Source organism: Anticarsia gemmatalis, chromosome 7, assembly GCF_050436995.1.
Source record: "Anticarsia gemmatalis isolate Benzon Research Colony breed Stoneville strain chromosome 7, ilAntGemm2 primary, whole genome shotgun sequence".
Lineage (NCBI taxonomy): Eukaryota > Metazoa > Arthropoda > Insecta > Lepidoptera > Erebidae > Anticarsia > Anticarsia gemmatalis.
In genome coordinates, this window is record NC_134751.1 from 3,085,105 (window position 1) to 3,108,263 (window position 23,159).

The 23,159-nt window shown below is 36.7% G+C and overlaps 1 protein-coding gene across 2 annotated transcripts; it reads left to right on the forward strand.

Annotated features, from left to right (window-relative positions):
• The first annotated feature begins 307 nt into the window (after positions 1 to 307).
• LOC142974285 (uncharacterized) lies at positions 308 to 22,488 on the forward strand. Of its 2 annotated transcripts, none has more exons than XM_076116519.1 (14): positions 308 to 593; positions 2,329 to 2,511; positions 3,499 to 3,802; positions 5,856 to 6,114; positions 9,616 to 9,800; positions 10,784 to 11,032; positions 11,388 to 11,594; positions 12,089 to 12,230; positions 12,671 to 12,853; positions 13,772 to 13,923; positions 14,346 to 14,476; positions 14,829 to 14,965; positions 15,344 to 15,472; positions 16,396 to 22,488. In XM_076116519.1, exons 2-14 carry the CDS (start codon positions 2,345 to 2,347, stop codon positions 19,131 to 19,133), a joined length of 4,983 nt encoding a protein of 1,660 aa, XP_075972634.1. In that variant the 5' UTR covers positions 308 to 593; positions 2,329 to 2,344; the 3' UTR covers positions 19,134 to 22,488. The 2 variants fall into 2 exon arrangements, with proteins under 2 accessions (XP_075972634.1, XP_075972635.1); XM_076116520.1 differs by lacking the exon at positions 308 to 593 and adding an exon at positions 646 to 1,002.
• Positions 22,489 to 23,159: the final 671 nt, after the last annotated feature.

Below are 23,159 nucleotides of genomic sequence, written 5' to 3' on the forward strand. Positions count from 1 at the left end.
AAATTAAAAGATGTGATGAAAGATAGCAATGTTTTCAAACTACTATAAATCATAATATTACCGAAAATACTTAACGATTGTTTTGGTTTGCTAAGTTATCAATGTCCGAAGCAATCAGAAGGAGTGTTACATAAGAACTTTCTTAGAAATATCTTCTGATCTGCAATTATTTTAGGAATAGGTACAAACAACAGAAGTTTGTCTCGTCTACAGTGTATTTTACTAAGGACAGTGTTTTTCCACACAGTGATAGATTGTGTATGTGTGTGATTGTATACAAACGCTATTTCTGTTGCGTCGTACGACGCACGCACACAAATACAATACAAACAAGTGGGCGTTCGGGTATTGTCATTCAAATCATCTGTTTCGTAAATTGTTGTATATTTTGTACATAAAATCTAATTTATTTTTGATTTATTTATTTGATGAGAGTTATATTGATGAAGTAATAGTTAAGGTGCGCGAGTGAGTGATGTTTGATTAAGATTTTGTTTTTATTCGTGTGACGTCATTGTTTTCGACTGCCAATACGACGCAATAGCATTTTACTCGAAAATGGATTTAAAATGAGAATTGTTTTTGTAAACAAGGTGAGTGTGTTATGTAAGACGTATATTATGTTTGTGAAACGCAATAATATAGTTAGATTTTGTCATAACAGAGAGTAGTTGAGCCTCATCGATTTCCTTTGTCCTCGGTCCCCTTTTATGTTTGTAGTAGCTACCTATACAGTTAGTTGTGTAGATTGTGTAGTGCGACCAGCTGTTTCGAGAATACAAACATTTTTGTTTTATCTGAAAACTGATTATTCATAAGGTGTTGTGATAGTGTTTTGTTTTTTACTTATGTAATCTGCATTTAGGATCGAAGTTTTCAATGACATAGGACCTACGAGTCGTAATTTGCTTTCGCAATCGCTAATTTCTTTCAAAAGGTTTTCCATTTTTGTTTCCAAATTCTAAGGATTTTTATCACATTAGACACAGGACTAATGTATTAGTAAGTACTATTTTTTGATTATTAATTATTACTGTTTTTTATTTTTATTTACTTTATAGAATATTAGTAAAACAATAAATAGTTTTACTACCTACACATAATTACTGCATGTATACACAAAGGTCAGACTTAATATGCATAAAATATAAATTACCTGTCAAGAAAACCTTTTTGTTTTTAATCATTTGAAACCATTTTTTTTGAGTAGGTTTTTGGTAGGTACTTATAGTTGTTAGTTATGTATGAAAATAAACAATGAGAAATCATTTCATCTAAAATTTGTTAGAATAAATAATAACAAAAACTGGTTTATTAACTTATTTATTTTATTATTTAAAGGGGCATATATTCTCAGCACAAACAATACTTTTAGTACTGATTCTATTTTTAAAATCAGTTTTCAGTCTATTTTAGTCCACAACTTAAACACTCTATCTTTTATTTTTTCTTTTTGATAGAGATCAAGGTCAGAACCCAGTCTGCCTAAGTGTTGCCTGATTCATATTCTTGTTAAAGGTTGCATCAATACCCTTTGTTATTGCATTTAATTTTGAAATGTTTTTGTTTAAAATTTTAAATAAAGGGTAGGTATGGGTTTTGTTAAAATTTACCTTTATCTCTTTCCTTATCATACATTTTTTGTTATGAAAATTGAAGCGTATGTTATGTTCTATTATTATTTATGTTACTATACAAAATATCTAACATATAGGTATACGAGTTCCACAAAGATAAGGTGATGTCATATGTACTAGTTATATGTTACATTAAATTTTAATTTTTAAATAATATCATGTAATAGATAGGATATGTAAATATCAAATATGTATTACGCAAGGTTTTTGCAAATTGAATTAATGAAAGTAGGTAGCTTAAGGCTAATATTTAATGATGCTAATAATAGTCATATTTATTTTAATAATTAGTTCCACATCCACCATGCTGCCGAAGTACAGTCACAAACATTCAAATAGTAACTTCCACCAGTGTATGTACAAGCACAGAAGTATCAGTCCAGAGAAGTCCTGTTACCCCTTGAAAATTTTTAAACAATATTTTATCTTATGCAGTAGTATCTACCTCTTTGCATAATAATATCATGATTATTAATTAATACCTTTCTTGTGCTATTTTTCTCTCATTAAAGAAACCAGGCCTGTAGTCATACAATATTCACGTTAGTGACTACTTGATACTAAGTACTTAAAATTATAGATACTACATGTATTCATATTAGTGACTGCTTGATACTAAGTACTTAAAATAATAGTCAATTGGTTAACCAAATAACACTTTTAATAGTAAAACATGTAATGTTGTTATCAGGCGAAGCTCACACAGCATGTCTGCGGAGTCGCCGCGGCACGTGCGGTCGGGCGGGCCGCTGATCGTGCCGTCGCAGCCGCCGAGCGACCGCAGCATCATCGACGCGGTCTCCGGGTTCATTAACGATGTCACGCTATCTTCCTCCTCTACCGTCGACCCTAAGGATGTTATTCAGTGGGCGAGGTGAGTACCACTACAGAAAACAAACCTTAAGAAACTTTTGCAAAGTCTGGGGATCTCAATATTTTGTTGACAAGTAACTTTTTTACATTTCCTTGGTGCCCTGAGACCATGAAGAATGGGCGGCGGGAATTGTAGTCCTTAAAGAATTCTGCAAAATTCTAGGTTCTTAATCATATAATTTTCTTGAGTAAGGGTTTAGATACATTTTCTTAGTACCTACTTGCTCTGTGACTGTCAAGAAAATGTACTGACTTGTTAAAGATCATTTCTTATTTTCTGATGAAATCTCAAGTCTTACAAAGTTGATACAGTTTCCATATAAAAATGCAAAGGTGCATGCCACAAAGTAGGTAACTAAGATGACATACAGGTACTTTCCATGTATAAGTATAATGCTTGTTGAATACCCATGAGTAATACATGAAAAGTAAAGTTATTCTTTCTCCTCTTTTTCTTCATGCCTCATTTAGTAAAATCGGTATCACTATCTAAAAGACTGACTGACTGATATAATGACTAAGTATTTTTAGTTCTTGCTAGGTACTGGGCATGATACACGTGCAAGTTATTACCTTACGTAACTAATGTGCTAATTATGTACTTTATGATGATGCCGTTTGTTAGATATGCAACAGTTAATGACTAAACAAAATTATTGATTTATACGAAGTGCAAGATACGAAGTAAGTCTAGTATTTTCTATGTAACTGTACTTTTTAGTTTTTCTTTGCTAAGTTGTGCAATACGCCTAAGTACGGCCAGTAACAAGAGTTGCTGATAAAATCTTAAGTGTTAGAACTAAACGTACACATAAGCGACCAAAATAAATGGCATTGGTAAGGATTAATAATTCCAGTACAGAACTATTTTTGTTGTTGTAGTACTACTACTCTTAAGACCAAAGTCGTAGTTCAACACAACACGCGTGGGCGGACTTGGCAAAGTTTGTAAACATTCTTGCATTCACATAACACTCATTGTCACCAGGTTCGAAACAGCAGATATAAACGAACCAACGCCAGAGGGAGACAGCGATAGTGATGTATCACCTTTACTGCTCATACTGGGCTATGGGTCCGGGGTTCAGGTGTGGTTAATACCTCCTACTGGAGAGGCTCAAGAGGTGTTGTCATGGAGACAAGGTACAGTGAGGGTGCTCCGTATACTGCCTACACCGCAGCACGGCGACTGCTTCGCATCGAAGAGGCCCCTTATCGCCTTGTGTGACTCCGCAAGCCCTGGACCATCGTTCTGCTCGCTCAGTTTCATTTCCATCAGAGGTGGTGAACAGGTTAGTACATCATTATTTTGTTTTAACTCTAAAAATGTTTGTTAGGGCCCCTATAACTGAACTGTCTTCGTTCAGATTTCTTAGAACCATAATTCACTAATACGCGGCCTCCCAGACAGACTGCGTCAAAGGTTGCTCAAGTTATTGATCGTTTACTAACCGCCGAGTGCAACTGGTTATGAGCGAGCGACATTAGGTCAGCGAACTTTGACTTTCAACTTTGCATTAATTCGTTTTCATTATCAGTGATTGTCTGAAAGTAGAGAATGAGTCATTGTTTTCGAGTGTTTACTAGATTTTCGACATTTTATAAATACTACATGGTAGTATTTAGTAACGGCGGATAGCAATCTTCCTCGTGTCGGTGAAACTATAACATATTGTATTTTTTCGAAGTATATAGTCTCATTGGTAGGCAAACGTTTAGGACCAGCGCGTTTCTTTCTTTCAAGATGGAGAAGCAAAACAGAATAATTATGTTCTAATCAAACTGTTGTTTGTTTCATAACGTAGGTACACTCAAAGCAGTTTATTTTTAACATTTTCACTATCATAGAACAATTTTTCCATCGATTTACCCACTGATAACATTAGCATGTTTACCAACAATGTATTTTGGATACAATAGATACTGTTATTCATCATACGATAGATAACAATAGGATAGATAAAAGAAACGACATATTGAACTGCGTGCACGTGTACGTACATTACATACACTGTAGTCTACGAGCATCTATATAATAAGGTTAGTATATACTGTTTGTTTGTTCAAAGTCCAAAATTATGCAAAATTGTGAAATAAAGATAACTCCGCAGTAAGATTTCTAAGTATTTGTACAAAATTTAAGGACACGAAGGAGTGAATCACACAACCTTTTTTAATTTGTATTGAGGACGAAGTATATGATGACGCTGCCACCGGCCACGTTGGTGTTTAGGATTGGCGTTCACAAATCCAGGAGTTGCGTCTGAACGTGTTCTTAAAATATCAAAGTAGGGAGACAAAACATGAATACTGTAGTATAGTAAATAGTGGTAAATTCTCAGTATCGGTAGTAAACGTAACGCGGGGTTAAAGGCATCATATCAAAACTCTTATCAAAAACGGTTGCTAATAATTGGAAGAACTGTCTTGTGACATCATTCCGTGGTAGAGGCGTGTTTTTTTATCGGATTAGTTTAGTTTTACCCCTCATTAATTCATATTGATTAGATACTAGTTAAGTTTAATTATTCTTATTGCTTTTTTACAAACATACGTAATAGTCTCGCCTATCTATGATACTTGACCGTTTAGTCAAAGCTTTACAAAATATGCCCACGTTTCCGAATTCCGTTTACGAATTAACTATGCTAGTCTTATGTAATAGGGGGCAAACCTATTCCATTTACCAGGCCCGTTACAAAACTCCGGGCTACTATTGACAAACATTTTAATATAAATAGCTTTTACGTTTTGTTGTAAAACAGACGACAGACAGTTTGTGACGCACTTTTTAACTGAATTAATGCAGAACAGTTGTTGAACAAAAACATTGTTCGTAATCGCGTATTCTTTTGATCATAACAAACAGTTAAATCAACCGTTTATAAAGCGATAATAATATTGACTCAGCCGTAGTATTTGCGTATATTTTTTTTCTTGCGTTGTTGAATTCCCACTTGCGTCAATATTATCGAAATAAAATTATGCGAAATTTGCACGAATTGATGCTATTTTAATAGCGAGGTCTGTTTAACATGACAAACAATGATTAATCGTCCTGACCTGACTCTATCTACTTTTCGAAAATTTGTAAAAAAAAATATACAGATCTAATGATTTAGATGACTGAAAATACAGGCCTTTACCGAAGTAGGGCAACATAAAACTTAAAAAAGTTAGGACACGTGTAAAAAAAATTATAGTCAGAATTAAGAGCTCCTTTTTTTTTCAATATAGGTAATTGGATTTCTAATGTAAGTCTCGCTATTATAAAATACACAACTTAATTTAATCGGTTTCTTGATAGTCTACTCGTATCTTACGATGCATTTTTTCATTCAACAGGTGAAGAGCATAAAATTCAAGAACCCGATATTAGACGTGTTGGCAAACAAACGTTCCGTTGTCGTGTCGTTCTCGGAACGTTTCGCGGTGTTCGACGCGGCGACACTAGAAGACCGTATGGCCGTCACTACTTGCTACCCGTGCCCGTGTCCTCTGGGCGGGAGCTTGCCCATCAACCCCCTAGCGCTGGGGGACAGATGGCTCGCGTATGCTGATAAGAAACTGAACCAGTCGAAGAGAAGCAGTGGGGGGTGTGAAGGTATTGAGATATTTTTTTTCTTATCAAGTTTATATTATAGTTCCTGATAACAATCAGGATCACGAGATTAAATATTCCAGCAGAAATATAGCATATTTGATTCCACCTCCTATTTCGTCCGTGTAAATAGGGTATACGTGTGTAAAATTTTATAAAGATCTATTTATTTGTTCTCGTGAGAGAGTAACAAAAATACACATATTCTCACAAACTTTCGCATTTATAGTATTAGTAGGGTTTAACAATATTTTTTCAATTAAATCCAACTATCAATCAGTCGACACGAAAGCGCCTCACGTATCCTTTAAAAATAAATCAGTATAATTATGCACTATACGTTATTGGCAATATAGCAATTTAGGTACAGTCAGCGTCATGAATATCTGTACCGTACACTGTAACATAATCAATGAAAATTGTGAAATAAATAGTATACATAACTTCAAAGTAATTTTACAACCAATAACTACTGTTTGTTGAGCTATAGCAATAATGACATTTTCATAAAAAAGAACGATTGAAAATGTCATCTTCAATAGAGCCTAGTCTTTCTTCCAATGATGTTGGCTTCTAGTCTCATCGAGTGCAACTAAATACCAGTATTTTACATGGAGCGACTGCCTATCGGACCTTCACAAGCCAGTTACTAGGTTATAACACGGTACCCCTCGGTAAGACTGACAGACTTTCAAGCTTCTGACTACTTGTGAAGACTGTCAAATATCTTTGAAAATGAAAATGCATTAGTGTATACATATTTATGAAGCTAATTGTACATAGTAATATCGAGTGGTGTTCAATGCCATAGACGAAGAGGTACATAATTTATTAGCACAATCACAAAGCGTTATATGCAACAGCTACTAACTGCATTATTGCAACATTTACTGCGGTTCGTTTTACCGTGTTTTATTTTAGCGGCTTTTATAAGTAATTTCACTTTGTTTTACATGAAAATGGGAGGAATATATCCTTAAAATATTTATTGATACAATTGTAATTTTGTATTTCCACATTCCTTACAATCAGTTGCAATTGAATTGGAGAGTTAATGAGTTTTATTTAGTTTCTAAACTGCAGCATGATTTCAAGTTATTATTCGCAAATATTTAATTTGGTTCAGACTGCTCAGTACACACAATAAACCGCTGTATAAATATCAGTATTAAGGACACTGGTTTAAGATACATATAAAGCGGCCAAATTCTGCTATACGAATAACATATAGTTACGGTTGATTGATGGTATAAAAACATTTTGATCAGTAAAATAGGCTAGAAACACGTATTTATTAGACAGCAACAGCAATTTATTATAGGAAGATAAGGCATGTATAATAGGTTATCTATTGTGTTTACTAATTAACACTAACAAGGCTATTTATTGCTGTCTGTTTGTGCACGCGAGCATCCTACTTAAGGGCGTTTGTATACAGCTTAAGGCAGGGCTGCCCTCTACATTAATTTATCTTTTAATTTGACTTAGCTGCTGAAACTACATTGTTAGAAATGCTCGGTTATTCTCGGAATTATTCGCTATCCTAGACAGGCCAGTGGTTATAGTAATCCATTTACTAGTGATCATGGATGAAAACTTTTCATTTATTTTGTAAGACGAGACTGCATGTTAACCAGCCACGCTTACGAATAGCTCATTTGAGCACGTCAAGGTAGCAACGGCAGATCAGCGTAGGTATATGATTTAATTACCATACTATTTACGAATTAGACAGTTAGACTGTTGGGCCAAGCCTTTTTTCTTCCAAATCCTACAAGATCCGACAAGATCCGACTAGTCCTTATAAAATGCATCCAGGTCATTTCGCTATATTCGCTTAGATCTCCCGCGCCTGCCATGACCATCTCCTGGTATCTAGTTAGTGGATATATTAGCGAACCTTTCTGGATGCATGCGGATAAGAAGGGAATAATAATATATTGGTTTTTACAACCCTGCCGTTAACTGTATGTATACGGAAAATAATATAATTGTTTACGCGTGTCTATCTGTTTATGAATACCTGACCTAGTGCAATGTCATCAGCAGAGTTCCTCAAGTGCACGCGCACGCTTGCAAAATTCAACCTTGTTCGACCAGAGGCTGATGCAATCTTCAAATTGAATGTCATTTACACCTGATATTATGATCTATGAGCTGTAATAACTCGTTCGTTAAAAGGTTGCTGGTTTAATTACGGATTGAGTTGATTTTGATACTAAATACGAATTTGATACTCGATATAAGATGTTTCCTGTTAATGTGGAGAGGTTCTTAAGACACTGCAGTCGAAAATATTAAAAAGAATAAGTGAAGTTTCGACTAGATGTTTAAGTAAATAGTTACTAACATCCTTTAAAATCCCATCGCGAATATTCTCCTCTTTTTTTCTCGTCCTTGAATTACTACAGCTCTAAAAAACATCTAGTTTGCAGCAATCCTATACGATACTCAGGTGAGACCCCAGTAAAAAATATGTGCACCGTCGAACGTTACCGTTAAAAGGTTGTAGGCCATAAATATACCAGTAAATACATTGTACCACATAGCAGTAAAAACAACAGTTTAGTATCGCTTTTATTGCTTTAAGAATTAAACAGACAACATTATTAAAATAAATATTGTATGATAAATAAATAGCAATTAGTTCCTTTGTCTAAAAAAACGGGTGTCGATTCGCTGAGTAAATAGTAGAGTAAATTTTGTTGACCTTATACATAATACATAGGTGTAATATACCCATGTACCTACATATGTTAGTGCATATCATTGTTTCGTATGGCTCGTGCGTGACTAACACGTTTTGTGTGTAAGTTCATTCGTGATAGTAGTTTATTTATAATTTCTATTTATATTTTAACATTTTACTGACTTTCCTTGAAATATCAGTACAGATTCAGGTTTCTATAGAGATTTGCACAAAAAAATGCTTTATTGAATCTTTTTCTTATTCGATCTCTTTATTGAATAAAAATTGGTCATCGTTTTTTGAAATTACTTTTTTCCTCGACATCCGCGTATCTGCGGTATAACACTTTTGGTATTCCCAATTTATATCGTCGATACGATTTCTTACTAATTTCCAACAAAGAAGTCACAAATAAAATACCTAGTACTACCTAAAATTATACGAAGGGTAATGCATTATGTACTCCAAGCTTTGTTCCAACTAAGTAAATATGCGTTACTCGTCTTTTGCGCATTTAAGTTGCAACGTGCTGATTCAGCTGTACATAATGTATTTTACCCTGTCTGAATCATTAGGTACTAACAAAAGGTGGAATTTCACACATTACATCTTTGTTAAATCCTTAAAAGAACTTCTTGTCTATAACATATCAATATTCTAAGTTCCAAACCCGCACTTAACCAACGAGGTGGTCTAAAGTCACAGTTCACCTCTCTCAATCACCAGTTGTCCTCAATTCTCAATCTCATCTACCTACCAGTAGGGTAACATTCATAACACATAATTAATTTATAAATATTTTTTATTTTTTTTAGGTGAAGGTGTAACCAGCTACACAGCAACAGTGCTCCACGCAGCCAAGTCTCTTAGCAAAGGTCTACGAGGTCTCGGAGAGAGTGTAGCACATAGCCTGGCTGGAGGGCGAAGCACTTCGCAGTCCCCATCACCCCCTAATGCAGATATTCAGCAGCCGGGAGTCGTCACTATATTGGACATTGAGGTAGGTTTCATAAGAAAATCGATTCGGCTTGCATACGGTTACAGGTAGTAAATAATGCAAAAAGGTTTGAAATCGAAATTCGCTAATAACGAAGCTTTCTATAGTTGATTATGATCTGTTTCAATCTCGATGTTATATTTATTGCCGATTACTGTATTTAATTTTGCGAAGAATTATATCATGTAGTTCACAGGTTTTCCCTGTCTCTTTTCTAGTCTTAATTAGGTGTTAAATTATTGTTCTGCAGATCGAAGAATGCAAAGTCACTGATTACACTAAATAAATATCGAAATCGTAAAGTCACGAGTTTATTTGTAAAAGTTTTATTTTGGTTTATGAAGGAGGTCTCAGAATTTATATACTTGCTAATCACTATTTAAAACACCACTGACCCGTTGAACATGACCTGTATAAACCGTCTGGGTCCACGACACGCCTTCCCCGGCCGCTTTGCTCGTGGGTGATTATTGTAATCTCCACTACTTCGAAACCCAGATAGATAGACGTAAAACTTAGACATGAGTAAACAAAAATCGTACGATGTTTAGATAATGATATTTATAAAAAGCTATCAATCTGAGCAGACGATATTTATTATTTAGACTTACATTTATCATTATAGATATAAAAATAATGTATTATGTCTCTTTGATCGCGGATATTAGATAATTTTGCTAGTCTAATCTCGCGTAACGTAGTCTATTGACATTTAACAGGTGAATATTTAGCTTGCTATTGAGAAGTTTCTACCAACTTTTTACTTTTTAATCGGTGCTATGAGATTACCAGATTCTGATTTAATCGCATAGTACCAATTTAATAGCTGTTAAAGCTAGCAGGTGCGCTAGAAGATAACAATTTTAATTTAGGTTCAATGGAAGCATATATCTGCTAATATTCATAAGTTTACATCTTAGAAACTAGGATCAACAATGTTTTACACGTCCTCAGGTAAAATGCTATAAGTAATAATATTGTTCTAGGGTAACGAGGAAGAAGACGGTCAAGACAGCGAAGAGCCATGCGACCCGATCGTGGCTCACTTCATAGCTCATTCCGAAGCGATCATCGCCCTGAAGTTCGACGCGAGCGGCATGCTGCTAGTGACGGCGGACCGACGCGGCCACGACTTCCACGTGTTCAGGGTCAACCCACACCCCTGCGGCCCCAGCCTTGCGTCTGTACACCACCTTTATATATTGCACAGGGGTGATACTACGGCTAAAGTGCAGGTTTGTGACCTTACTATGTATAACTGTTCTAGAACATTAAGTTTCCTATTATCTATATTCTGTTTATATCAATGTGCTGTTTGATTACGAGGATGCGTAGCTCCAAAGCCGACTATTTCGTGGAAAACAGCACAAGACAACTGAGTAATAGCAAACGAAAACGAATTGCGGAAGTGTAAATAAATCACTTTCGCTTATAATTTGCGGAACTGTAAGCATTACCCATAAATTTAGACTTGCGCTGTGGATACTTATTTGCTATGACAAGAAATGACCAGAATCAAGATTCTCAAAATAATGACGTGAGCCATATACTATTAATTATTAGTGTCATAATACTGTATTTCGTTGTCAGGACATAGCGATATCATGCGACTCTCGCTGGGCGGCGGTGTCCACCCTTCGCGGCACGACCCACGTGTTCGCCATCAGTCCGTACGGCGGCGCGGTAGGAGTACGTACTCACACACAACCTCGTGTGGTGAACCGTCTGTCGCGCTTCCACCGCTCCGCTGGCCTGCCTATACACGCTGCTGCGGCTAAGAGGGCCTCGGCTAACGCGGTATGTATCTCTTTACATTTTTACATTATAGTAATACCGATGTGTGCCAAGTGTAGCGATGTGCACATGATTATGACGTGGTAGCTGACCCGCGCAACTTTGCTTGCGTCACCTAAGAGAATTTCCCCGTTTTTGTAACATTTTTCGTTGCTACTCCGCTCCTAATGATGTTATATAGCCTATAGCCTTTCTCGATAAATAGGCTATCTAACACTGAAATAATTTTTCAAATCGGACCAGTAGTTCCCGAGATTAGCGCGTTCAAACAAACAAACAATCAAACAAACAAACTCTTCAGCTTTATAATATTAGTATAGATGAAATGTCTAATGATAGTACTCAATAAAGCCGAACTATACCAGTCAGCAACTAATATTTTCATTTGATATCGGAAGAATTTTCTTTTTTACTCAAAACCTGCCTTTTGTGTTAAAACTTGACATCAAAAATGAATACTTATGATATAAAATATAATGAAGTTCGTACATTCTCAGGTCGCCGACAGCATGTCCCAGGGCGCTTGGTTCCCGAACCCTCGCCTGCCGCCGTACCCGCTGCCGACCACGGTGTCGCCGCTCGCTCAACTGCGTCCCACCGCCAACATACCCACGCACACCATCACTAGAACTAGCTCTGGTAAGTACTTTGTAAATTTAAGGAACATTTTTCAACGTGCACTAAAGGTATTGTTCGTTGGGAACGTATACGAATCTTATGCTTACTTTACTAGCTTACTTTACTTTTTGATTGATTTACACCTTGTCAAAATGTTCTTTGTGAAAATATACATTGTGATATCCAGGGTGAAATATTGTGAATCTCATACATGATTGACAAAATTATTTTTTAAATATGTTACATGTAAAACTAAAGCAAATCTTGATGCTTACAGTACTGTTACAACAGCAGTTCACGTCATGCTTCGCTCTTCCATAAAAGAGCCTAAAATATCTCTTATCGATGCATATTGTTAGCTGGAGAACTATAGCTATACCTAAGAGAGAGAACCCTTTCTAAAAAGGTATATTATTCTAACCACATTTTAAATGTTTGAACCACTATTTCTTCTTGTCTAGGTCGTCAGCGTTTATCATCAGTGTCAGAAGACAGCAACGCCGCCCCGCTCCTAGCCCGCGCTCGTTTCGGTCCCGCGCCCGTCGGCAGTAGTTCCCGCGCACCCACACCGGTCGCAGCACTGTACCTAATGGCTGCTAATGGCGCGTTACTACATCTACTGCTGCATCCTAAACCGTTGTCTAGTAAGTAAAATATATTATAGTAGTAGTTTTGTCGATAGATTGAAGTAAAGAGAGCTGAGGTAGTGAATGATTTGGGTGAAGATAAATTTTATCATCATGCTTAAGAATAATGGCTAATCTATACTAATATTATAAAGCTGAAGAGTTTGTTTGTTTGTTTGTTTGAATGCGCTAAGCTCGGAAACTACTGGCCCGATTTGAAAAATTCTTTCAGTGTTAGATAGATCATTTATCGAGGAAGGTTATAGGCTATATATCATCGCGGTACGACCAATAGGAGAAGAGTAGCAACAAAAAATGTTACAAAAACGAGGAAAATTTTGACCCATTCTCTTATGTGACGCAAGCGAAGTTGCGCGGGTCAGCTAGTAAAATATAAAATAAAATTAATATTATAAAGTTGAAGAGTTTGTTTGTTTGTTTGTTTGTTTGAACGCGCTAATATCAGGAACTACGGATCCGATTTGAAAAATTATTTCAGTGTTAGATAGCCTATTTATCGAGGAAGGTTATAGGCTATATATCATCACGCTACGATTAATAGGAGCAGAGCACCAGTAAAAAATGTAACAAAAACGGGGAAAAATTTCACCCATTCTCTCTTCTGACGCAAGCGAAGTTGCGGGGTCAGCTAGTGGCTAATAAAACTCAAGATTAAAGACATATATATTTAACTCTAACTATTGCTGTGACACATTAGACACACCTTGGTTAGCCTAATTACATGCGCCATTCGAAAGCATCCCTATAAATCTATTGCTAGTATTTCAAATATACACACATCCAGATTGTAAGTTTCCGCAGTAAGTAAACGATACTCAAGGGGGAAATCATTTGTATATTCGTTACTACATTTGTTTTTCTTGAGACTAAATTGATTCGACCACTCAAATAGTTCATTGTATAATGTTGCTACAGGTATACCAAAAGAGAAGATCTGCGATGACTCATGCATAGAACTTGAGGTGGAGGGAGTGGCGCAGTGGCCGTTACAAAGACCAGCGGCCGCCGCCGATCTGTTGGCTCCATTGCCACCTTCCAACCCACTGCTGCAGCCGCAGACTTGTCGGGTAAAGCGCTCTTTTGATTCTAGGTTTCGGTTTTAACTGAAGGGTAAATTTATGGATTAATATCGTGGAAATGAATGCTACATAGCAAATTACCAACTTTGTTGTTTACTTAAATTATTGAGTCAATAAGCAAAAGAGATTGAGCTTATATTCAAATGCACTTACTTAAGTTAGTGTCAACCAACTTTACTGAAATTTTAATTTTAGTTTATTGTTTTGCAAAATACTATTTTCTTGTACTTGTGATTTTGGTTTACTCGTATATCTTATTACACTGTATATTGTTGTAAACCTGAAGGTCATTACTTGACATTTCTAATGAATAATCAAACCTTACTTAACCAACCATCCCAAAGTATGTCGTTAGTTTGACCACAGAAAATACTAGAACAAAACTTATTAACTTGTAAATGTTGTTACAGAGATGTGCAGACATGTGTATGAGCGAGGAAGAGCGCTGGTTGTCGCAAGTGGAGATAGTGACTCACGCCGGACCACATCGACGACTGTGGATGGGACCGCAGTTCGTCTTCAAAACTTACAACTGTACCGGGTAAGAACGATTACCGCTTTCTGCTGATATTTAAACAAAACCGAACAAAGTGGTATATCAAAGAATGTATAAAAGTGACGTTAAGTATACCGGGACCGTATACGTGTACGTAAACATACCATTAGTTATTGTACGGGACCGAAATAAATCGTAATCATTTGATCACGGCTAGGTGTTCCTTTTGTAGATTACTGCAAAATAAATCCTAGATTATTCGTAATTTTTTATTCAATTTTTATCTTCGGTTTTCAAGATTCTCATATTGCATCCTTATCAAGCACTTAGACCTTAAATTTAAATCTGTACATAGTGAGAAAAGACTCAAAAATTTGAATAATCAAATTGTCAACAGGTCGAATTCGTCGCTATCAGAAGCTGAGACAGTGGAAGTAGATACAAGCGCGGCTCGCGGCGTGGCTCGCTCTAATCCGGTCAACATGCCCGGAGTGAGACCCGTCGTGCCGGTCCTTATTGACTCCGGATCAGCAAGTAAGTAAAGTTACATTAAAAATAAAATATTTTGTAAGATATGTCACACCATTGCTTTTATTAGGGGATTATTTACAATACATTGTTGCCGTACTAATTCGCCGAACGGGTTTTAAGATTTCTATCTTTTACTTAATCGAAAGCTTGACAGTTGATCAGATACTCATTAAAATTATCAAATGTTACCATTTCAAGTTTCCAAACATTTCAATTTCAAGTTCCTATAAACATCTAATAATTCCTTCTTGATCACTTAAAACAAAGTCCTGGATACATAACTGCTTGTCAGTTATCTACAGATAATAAGTCGCAGCAAGATCACTTCACTTTTCTCACTAAATATTATATGAATGTAAACTCTTATTTCCTTGTCCTCAGGTTCGTTAGAGCACTCTCCGTCGGACAGTTTCCGTCGCAAGTCACTGTTAGCGGACAGCGGGCGCGCGCCGTCCGTGTGTGACGTGCAGCTCCGGGAGGACCTCGCCGAGGCCATGAAAGAGGACCACGGTATGTTGAACATGTGCATTACAAACACTTCTCCATACTTTCTTACCTTTCCTATTTCGTTTGTTAAACCTTCATATTTATGTAGTCGAAGGACCTTAAGACCTTGTCCAGAAGGGGTAAATTCGCCGCGAATCGTTACCAAGATACTAGGCGCCCATACATCGCGTCCACAAGTCTGCTTGCGATTCTCCTTGTGGACAGATCATTCGCGCAAAGGAAACGCAGCGAATTCGCCTTTTCTGGACAAGGTCTTAGCTATCTCCTTTTGTCTTGACACCCTTTTCCTTTATTTACATAATTGGATCAAAATAAGCTGTCGGTCTCTATACTTCGTTTATTTTTCTCGACTGCCATTTATTATGCGGTATTTTTTTGTTTAAAGTGTTCCATATTGAAAACCAATTCTCAAATATTAAAAAATGAGTTGAGGTAATGTGTTTGCTTGTATACTGTTTTAATTAAACGCTTTCATATATTAATAATGATAACATTATTAACTTATTGTATGCGCCAATTTCATCGTTAAAAATCCCACGTTATTCCGAATAACACCTTTTATAAAGAAAAAAATGCTTCTAAGATGTTCGGGAACTAAAAAGCTTACCTTTATCAGTGTCGAAGACTTTGATAAAGTTTGTTTGTCACATCTTCGAGATCAGGGTTATGACTATCAAAATTTCGCGTCATGACATTTCGTCATGAAAATATCGAATCGCGAGTGCCACGTTGTCGGGTTTGGTATAACATCGAGCGAACATCCGAGACGGGAGCCGCTGAGGGAGCGCCGCGCCCGAAGCGTAAGACCGCCGCCGGCCCTATACCGAAGCCCAAGGCATCCTCGTACCCCCGGCCCGCGCTGGCACCGCCATAACCCTCACCTCGACTCAGGCCTCACAGTAACGGTTGCCTTCGGTTTCGTATAGGGGCGGCGATCGCGCGGTCGGCGCAGACGGCGCGGGCGCCGCGCGCCTGGGCCGTGGACCCGCTGGGCTGCGTGGCCACGCCCGCCGCGCCCGCGCCGCCGCCCGCCGAGCCCGAGCCCTACGCCAGCGACAACTGCGACGAGGCCACGTTCCGGCCCGTGCTGCGCGCGCCCGCGCCGCTGGCCGCGCGGCCCGAGGCGGCGGCGCGCCCGCTGCCGGCCGGCACCACCATCCCCGTGCAGAGCGTGCTGGCGCCGCGCGGCCCGCTCACGCCGCCCGACGCCGTGCCGCTGTCCACGGCCGTGGTCATCCCGGCCGCGCTCTCCGCGGTCCACCATACTTTTAGTTTAGACGTTAACTTAAGCGAGGAGGTGCGCGAGACGATGGATGCGAGACCGAGTGCCAGGGAATCGGCGCCCGCCGAGCGAGAGAGCCAGGGACCTCCCGCGACACTGCCAAAATCGAGGCGGCCGGATGATATTCAGCCGACCGCTAAGTCTAGAGTTAGGCGTTCTCCCACCCCGAAGTCGGATAGTGATAGAGTCGTTAGCGACGCTAGTAGTAAGGATAGCAAATCTAGAATAAGAGGAAGCTCTCGCTCTCGGGACTTCGGCGAGAATACGAGGGCTTCGAAATCGAGTGAGAGTCAAGAGCTTGAAGCTCCTATTAAAGTAGAAAAAGTTAAGAAAATCGAGTCTGATGTTCCGGTTAAAGTTGAAAAGGTTAAGAAAGTGGAGCCTGAAATCCCCGTAAAAGCGGAAAAAATTAAGAAGATTGAACCCGAGATTCCGTTGAAAGTGGAAAAAGTAACGAAGATAGAGCCTGAACCCGCCCCCGTAAAAGTTGAAAAGATTAAGAAAGAAGAACCTGAGGTTGTCCCTGCAAAAGTTGACAAAGTCAAAAAAGTTGAACCAGTTCTGGCTCCGGTAAAAGTAGATAAGATTAAAAAGTTAGAGCCAGTTGCGAAGGATATTGTTCCTAAAGAATCGGCTTCTAGACAGTCTTTACCGCGGGAAACGACGCGTGCCGAGTCGGTTCCAAGAGAATCTTTTGCCAAGGAGTCAGTTCGGAAAGACTCTTTTACTAAAGAAAGGAAAGAAGAGTCTGTAGTCAAAGAACCAGTTCGAAAAGACCCCATTACTTTCGAGGATATGCAAGACGATGCCCCATCAGTTTCTGTAACAATCAAAGCATCAGCTAAGAAAAAAAATGAGTCTAAAATTGTAAAAGAAAAGGTTGAAAAGAAAGAACTGCCTAGGGATGAAATAAAAACGGAGGAACAGGCATGGGACATGCTTCTAAATGAACCGGAGAAACCGGTGTTATGCGATATACCAGCAATAGATGATAAAGTTGAGGAAACTAAACTAAAAAAGAAAAGCCGTAAAGCTAAGAAGTCTCAGGACGACGCTCAAGCGAAAGAGGAAGAAGACACATTCATAGAAATACATGCCATTGAAGACAAACAACAGGAGTCTAGCGGCGACCTTGTGTCTATCTCCACGCCATACGAAGAATTAGAACCTTTGTCTTATTTAGCTAAAGCGAAGAAATCACGCTCCTCTAAAAGTGTAACACCTGAACGAAAAGATCAGTTCGAATCCAGAGACATTTGGGGATTGGAATCAGAATTTACCGCTGCACCGAAGTATAAAAGAAATGATGACGATATAGCTGATATTGGATTTGTACCTGATATTAATATAAAACGTAAGTCTAAAGAATTTGAACCAGAAGTTCTAAAAACTGATACTCTTAAAGTATCTGATTTTCATGCTGATACCGCAACAGCCACGAAAGATTCCTCGAAGCCTAAGAAAAGTAAGTCGCTTTCACCTTACGCCGAGCGGAAAGCAATAGAAAAACGTTATGAGTCGGAGGTTAAAGATGTGTACGTAATTGATACTATGAAGGAAGAGTTTCCAGAAATTCAAATAACTAAAGGCAAAGCGCGCAAAAAGTCGCCACAGCCTGAAAGAGCTCCAGAAGTAGAAGTAGTCGAAAAGCCTATTAAGTCATGGAGCTCTATAGCCGCGTCTAAAAACGCTAAAAAAGAAGAAAAACCAGTTGAGAAAAAAGTTGAAGTGGAGAAAAAACCGGAGAAAATTGAAAAAGTGACTGAAGTTATAGATTTAGATGAAGAAGCAGGGTCTTCCACATGCGTGTCTTTGCAAGAAAAGTTGATAGAACTTTGCAAGAGAACTGATATTATGGTAGCAGAGTGTGACGCGCCTTCAGAACTGAATTTTGTTGAAGAACACCACTCGGTACTCGACTTGCCGCCATTAGAGCCATTGGACTTTGGCTTAGATGACTTTAAACTAGAAGTGATGCGGGATAGTCTTATAGAAGTAGGTGATACGAAAATAACAAGCCCCATATGCAAAATAAACATAGACAGCATATTGTCTACCATTAAAGAAACCACTAGCAAGGCCATCGAGTCAAGTGCTTTTAATCTGATAGATTTAGAAAAAATGCCTGTTAAAAAAGAGAGAGGTTTTAGCGTAGTTGAAAATGATAAAATAACTACACAAGAGATAAAAATAGATGATGATAAGTTGGAAGATAAAGATACAGAGGTGATGGAGAAATCGTCGGATGACGACAACACGTCTCCAGTAGTGTCCACCGACAGCGACAAGGAGGACAAGAAATCAACCGGTGCTTCTAACGTAACTATGCCTTCGACAAAGCAATCGTCTAAATCTAAAAAGTCGCGTAAAAAGAAAAAGTAATATCGGAAAAATGTGTTCAGTGATATTAATATTCAATGTTTCGACTTTTGCAATATTTATCGTAGTTTAATGTTGAGACATACTCAGCTTATGTTACGCCATTTGCGACGATCTACATTGTACCTTCTGCCAACTGAGCGTTGGTTAGCTAGAAGTAATTTTATTATTATTTGACATGACGTAAGTTGAACATGTCTCGTTTTTACGCGAATAGAATCCAACATTTGCTGCTGTTGTAGTAATTTTAGTTAAGTAATGCAATTAATGTGATTAAGCACAGGTAAAAGACAAAAAAAACTTAAAATGTTTATAAAAAAAGTGATTTAAAAATATTTGCTACTAAAGCCTAAATGTATGTAGGCAATAACTTTCTATCGTCGTTCAGTAGCGGTATTGTATGTCATATCAAAAAAACAAACATAAAAATGTAAAAAAAACTTAGCAAAATACACAAAAAATATAAACTATTCGATTTTTTATGGAAACTAAGAAGGATTTAAAGTTTACAAATTCCAAAAGTTTTAATATATTATACTCGTAGTTTTAGTTCTATTGGCAACATTTTTGATATTATCGAATCCTGCACCGAACGAGTGTTTTCATAAAAAATCCAATACATTTTTTTTTTGTATAACAGGTACTCCTTTTAGTACTTATCTCTTGTTTATTTAGTTTTAGATGTAGTGAAATAAAATTGCAAACATTGTGGAAACAAAAAAACTAAACACTAAGACCTTTTATAAGGCCAGTATATTAATTTTAGTGTATCGCTTATTTCTTTCTTTTTTAAACAGGATTTCAGGCTTGTTGTATGGACTCTGTATAATATATATTTTGCGCAATCAGAAACACTGAAGGTCTTTGCTTTTGCAATACATAGGCGTACATGACCTTGATAAGATTGAGGCTCATTTTAATTATTTATATGTAATTATATTGCGATCATACCTCAGTATTAATTTATTGTGTTGCTTTGCCTCAAATCGCTGCTCTTAAATTAGATATTACTAATATCAAAAGTTATTTTGGACATTTCCCTATTCGGATAAATTGTGAATTTGCATCGGGTGTTAAAATTTTCACGCTGCAGATATTACTTTTTGGCAAATTGTAGTGTCTTCAGTGTGTTTTTTCAAATTAAATAATTAACTTGAAAATTATTTCAGACTACACTGTTATAATATATTAAACCAGCTATAACATTTACTGAGGTATTAGTAGGTAATTAATTACATGCTACATAAATATCAATGAGCACTAGCATTTGAGCTTTGTGCGAATATTATCATAGAGTAGTCTGAAAGTATGTCATATTGTAATGTCTGGTTGGAGAGCAGTCGATAGCTTATTGACTTAGTCACCTCGGTATATGATACCTTCTCACTTGTACGGCTGTCTTCGTGTACAAATATATTGTAACTATCGACAAGTATTATTTATTAACCAATGGTTTATTTTAATTTTATTTAGCTTTAATACGTTGAATCATGACAAATATTTATTTTTTAATCTAATTTTATGAATAATCAAATTGAATTTTTGTGATTTTTATTTTGGATAATTTTTAAGCATGTTATACGTAGTTGGTGCATAATGTATTATTTGACGGCGAATCAAATCTTTTAGTTGTAAACCCTTTTGTTCCCATTTTAATTAATAAAGTTAACCTGTCTCAATCGCTATAAATTCGAAAGACTAATTCATTTTAGTGAATGAAAGAAATTAGAATATGAAATTATTGTTCTAAATTAAAACAAGGTTGTCGAGATCTCCAAAGTTAGTGTAGTGTTCGAAAATGATCTTAATTAGCAACTTCTCCAAATTAATAAAAAAAATATAATTTTATTTGATAATTATGTCTTTATTAGTCTTTTACCCGATTGACGCCTTTTAACCACTGGCAAGGTGCAATTTTACAGTAGTATTTAGATATTTTCAAATAGTACTTATTTTTGAAAATTTTACTTACATTTGGACCCAATTCGAAATTATTAATATTCTTTTATTTTGGTATCTTCTATTCTACATGTGTAGTTTTATTATAATTACGTATCACGTAAACGTTTTTACTTTAGTTCATTACTAACGGCAGCTTATGACACGTTGGTGCGGACAAATAAATATAATAATTTAGCGATGATTAAAAATGATTCCTAATTCTTTGAAAATGAAAATATTTTATCGCGACGATATTTAGTTTTGTACACAGTGCAGTTTTGTCAAAATTATGTTCTCATCTGTGACTTGATCTTGCCTTATTTACACGCGAAATTTAAATGTACAAGCCACAAGAATCGGTAACACGAATACTATATCTAAAGTCTAAAGCAAAACAGCAAATAAACATTAGATGATAAACTTTTACATACATTGCGTACTAACGTGCACGGTAGAATATCGTGTACTTTGGTGCACGTAAGATGTATACCGTGCATTATTCTAAACCGAAGTTCAAATCGTCCAGTGCTTATTTGCTGTGAAAATGACTATACATTGTACAAGAATTTGAATAAATAAAAAGCTTTTGAACTGAATTATGAGGTACTGTACATTTTGTCAACCGATGTGCCTGATTCTCGTGGTCAAATAGCTATATAATATTTCTTATGTTTATTATTAACTTGTGTTTCCACACATATAAGTACAAATAATTCATGTACATACCACCCATAGACATCTTTACAGTAATGTACCAATTTTAACTAATAGATTATGGTATTAAAAGATCTGTATTATCAACTTTTTCTCTTCAGTATAAATGAACACCAAAAAATGTGTAATTGAAGCATAATAAATAATAATAACTCATTATTAATAATCGTGTAATGTGCAGGAAATGTTGTTTGCTATTAAATTATTAGGGAAACGTTAAGAAAGTTATATCAAAAGCATAAATTTATTGGACAATGTTCGCTTGACAATCTTATCACACTATTATAAGTCTTTTTCTTGGATACTTGATCTTCAATCCTTACTCACGTTTCCATCTATAATCTGTAAAAAGTTATATCTGTTCTTTTACAAATCGTATATAGAAAGGAACAAATTATTCGTTTTACTTGCAAATTGTCGGATTTTATTGTAATTCAAAATTAGCTACAAAGTTCATATTTTTACCTTAAGTCTAGAATGTATTAAAAGCCTATATAATACGTCTCTGCAATATATATGTGTGTAAATGTTGTCAAGTGAACAAATGTAAAAGTTGTCATGCAACGTATGCTAAATATGTCTTCGGCTTAAATGTTCTCGCGTGTAATGTATACTTTGGCTGTATTGTTTTGTTGATAATGTTATGGAGTGTTTTAAAAAATCAGGATAGTAACTATATAATAAAGATGAGAATACAAAAACATTTTAGCAGTTTTATTTAAACTACCCATGACACCATATTTATATGTACACTGTTTAAGAGACCTTGAAAGGATTAAAATATTCTGTTCTTTGATAACGATTTCAAACAAAGAATTTACATCTACCAAAAATACTCATATATATTTTACACTTTAAAAACTTTTTCAACTCTTACTAAACCCATTCTCTCTCATTCCAGTGATCACAACCGGCGGTCGCTACGAGGCCGAACAAGAGGAACTGTCATCTTCAAGCTTCAGCTCGGCTTCCCGCGCCTCCCTCGACCCTCCATCATCCCCCACTCCTAGCTGCGGAGGGGACAACCAGCTGCACTTTCCTGGAGACTCGAGCAGTTCTGTCTGAACGTGAGACGCTGCATGAAAACTAGGAGGTGATAAGGTGTGATTAGGCAAGTGAAGCAGTGCCACTATGGCTCGAGGAAGTATTGTGACGTATGTTCCCATACTGTTGTTGTATAAAAAAATGGGTAAAAAGCACGGGCAGTGATTGTAAGAATACAGGGTTAGAATCAAATCAAATCATTTATTAATTTCGGTCAAATGTTGACACTCTTAATACTGGAACAATAACGGAATCTGCACCATTTTCTTTTTTTTATTAAGGCATTAGCAGCTCACATTTGCCAATTGGTGTCTGACATCACTCCTGCCC

Excerpts from the sequence above, each read along its gene's own strand:
- LOC142974285 (XM_076116519.1), top strand. The coding sequence starts at position 2,345 with ATGTCTGCGGAGTCGCCGCGGCACGTGCGGTCGGGCGGGCCGCTGATC. Across the intron at positions 2,512-3,498 it reads GATGTTATTCAGTGGGCGAG|GTTCGAAACAGCAGATATAA; the intron begins GTGAGTACCACT and ends CATTGTCACCAG. Across the intron at positions 11,595-12,088 it reads AGAGGGCCTCGGCTAACGCG|GTCGCCGACAGCATGTCCCA; the intron begins GTATGTATCTCT and ends GTACATTCTCAG.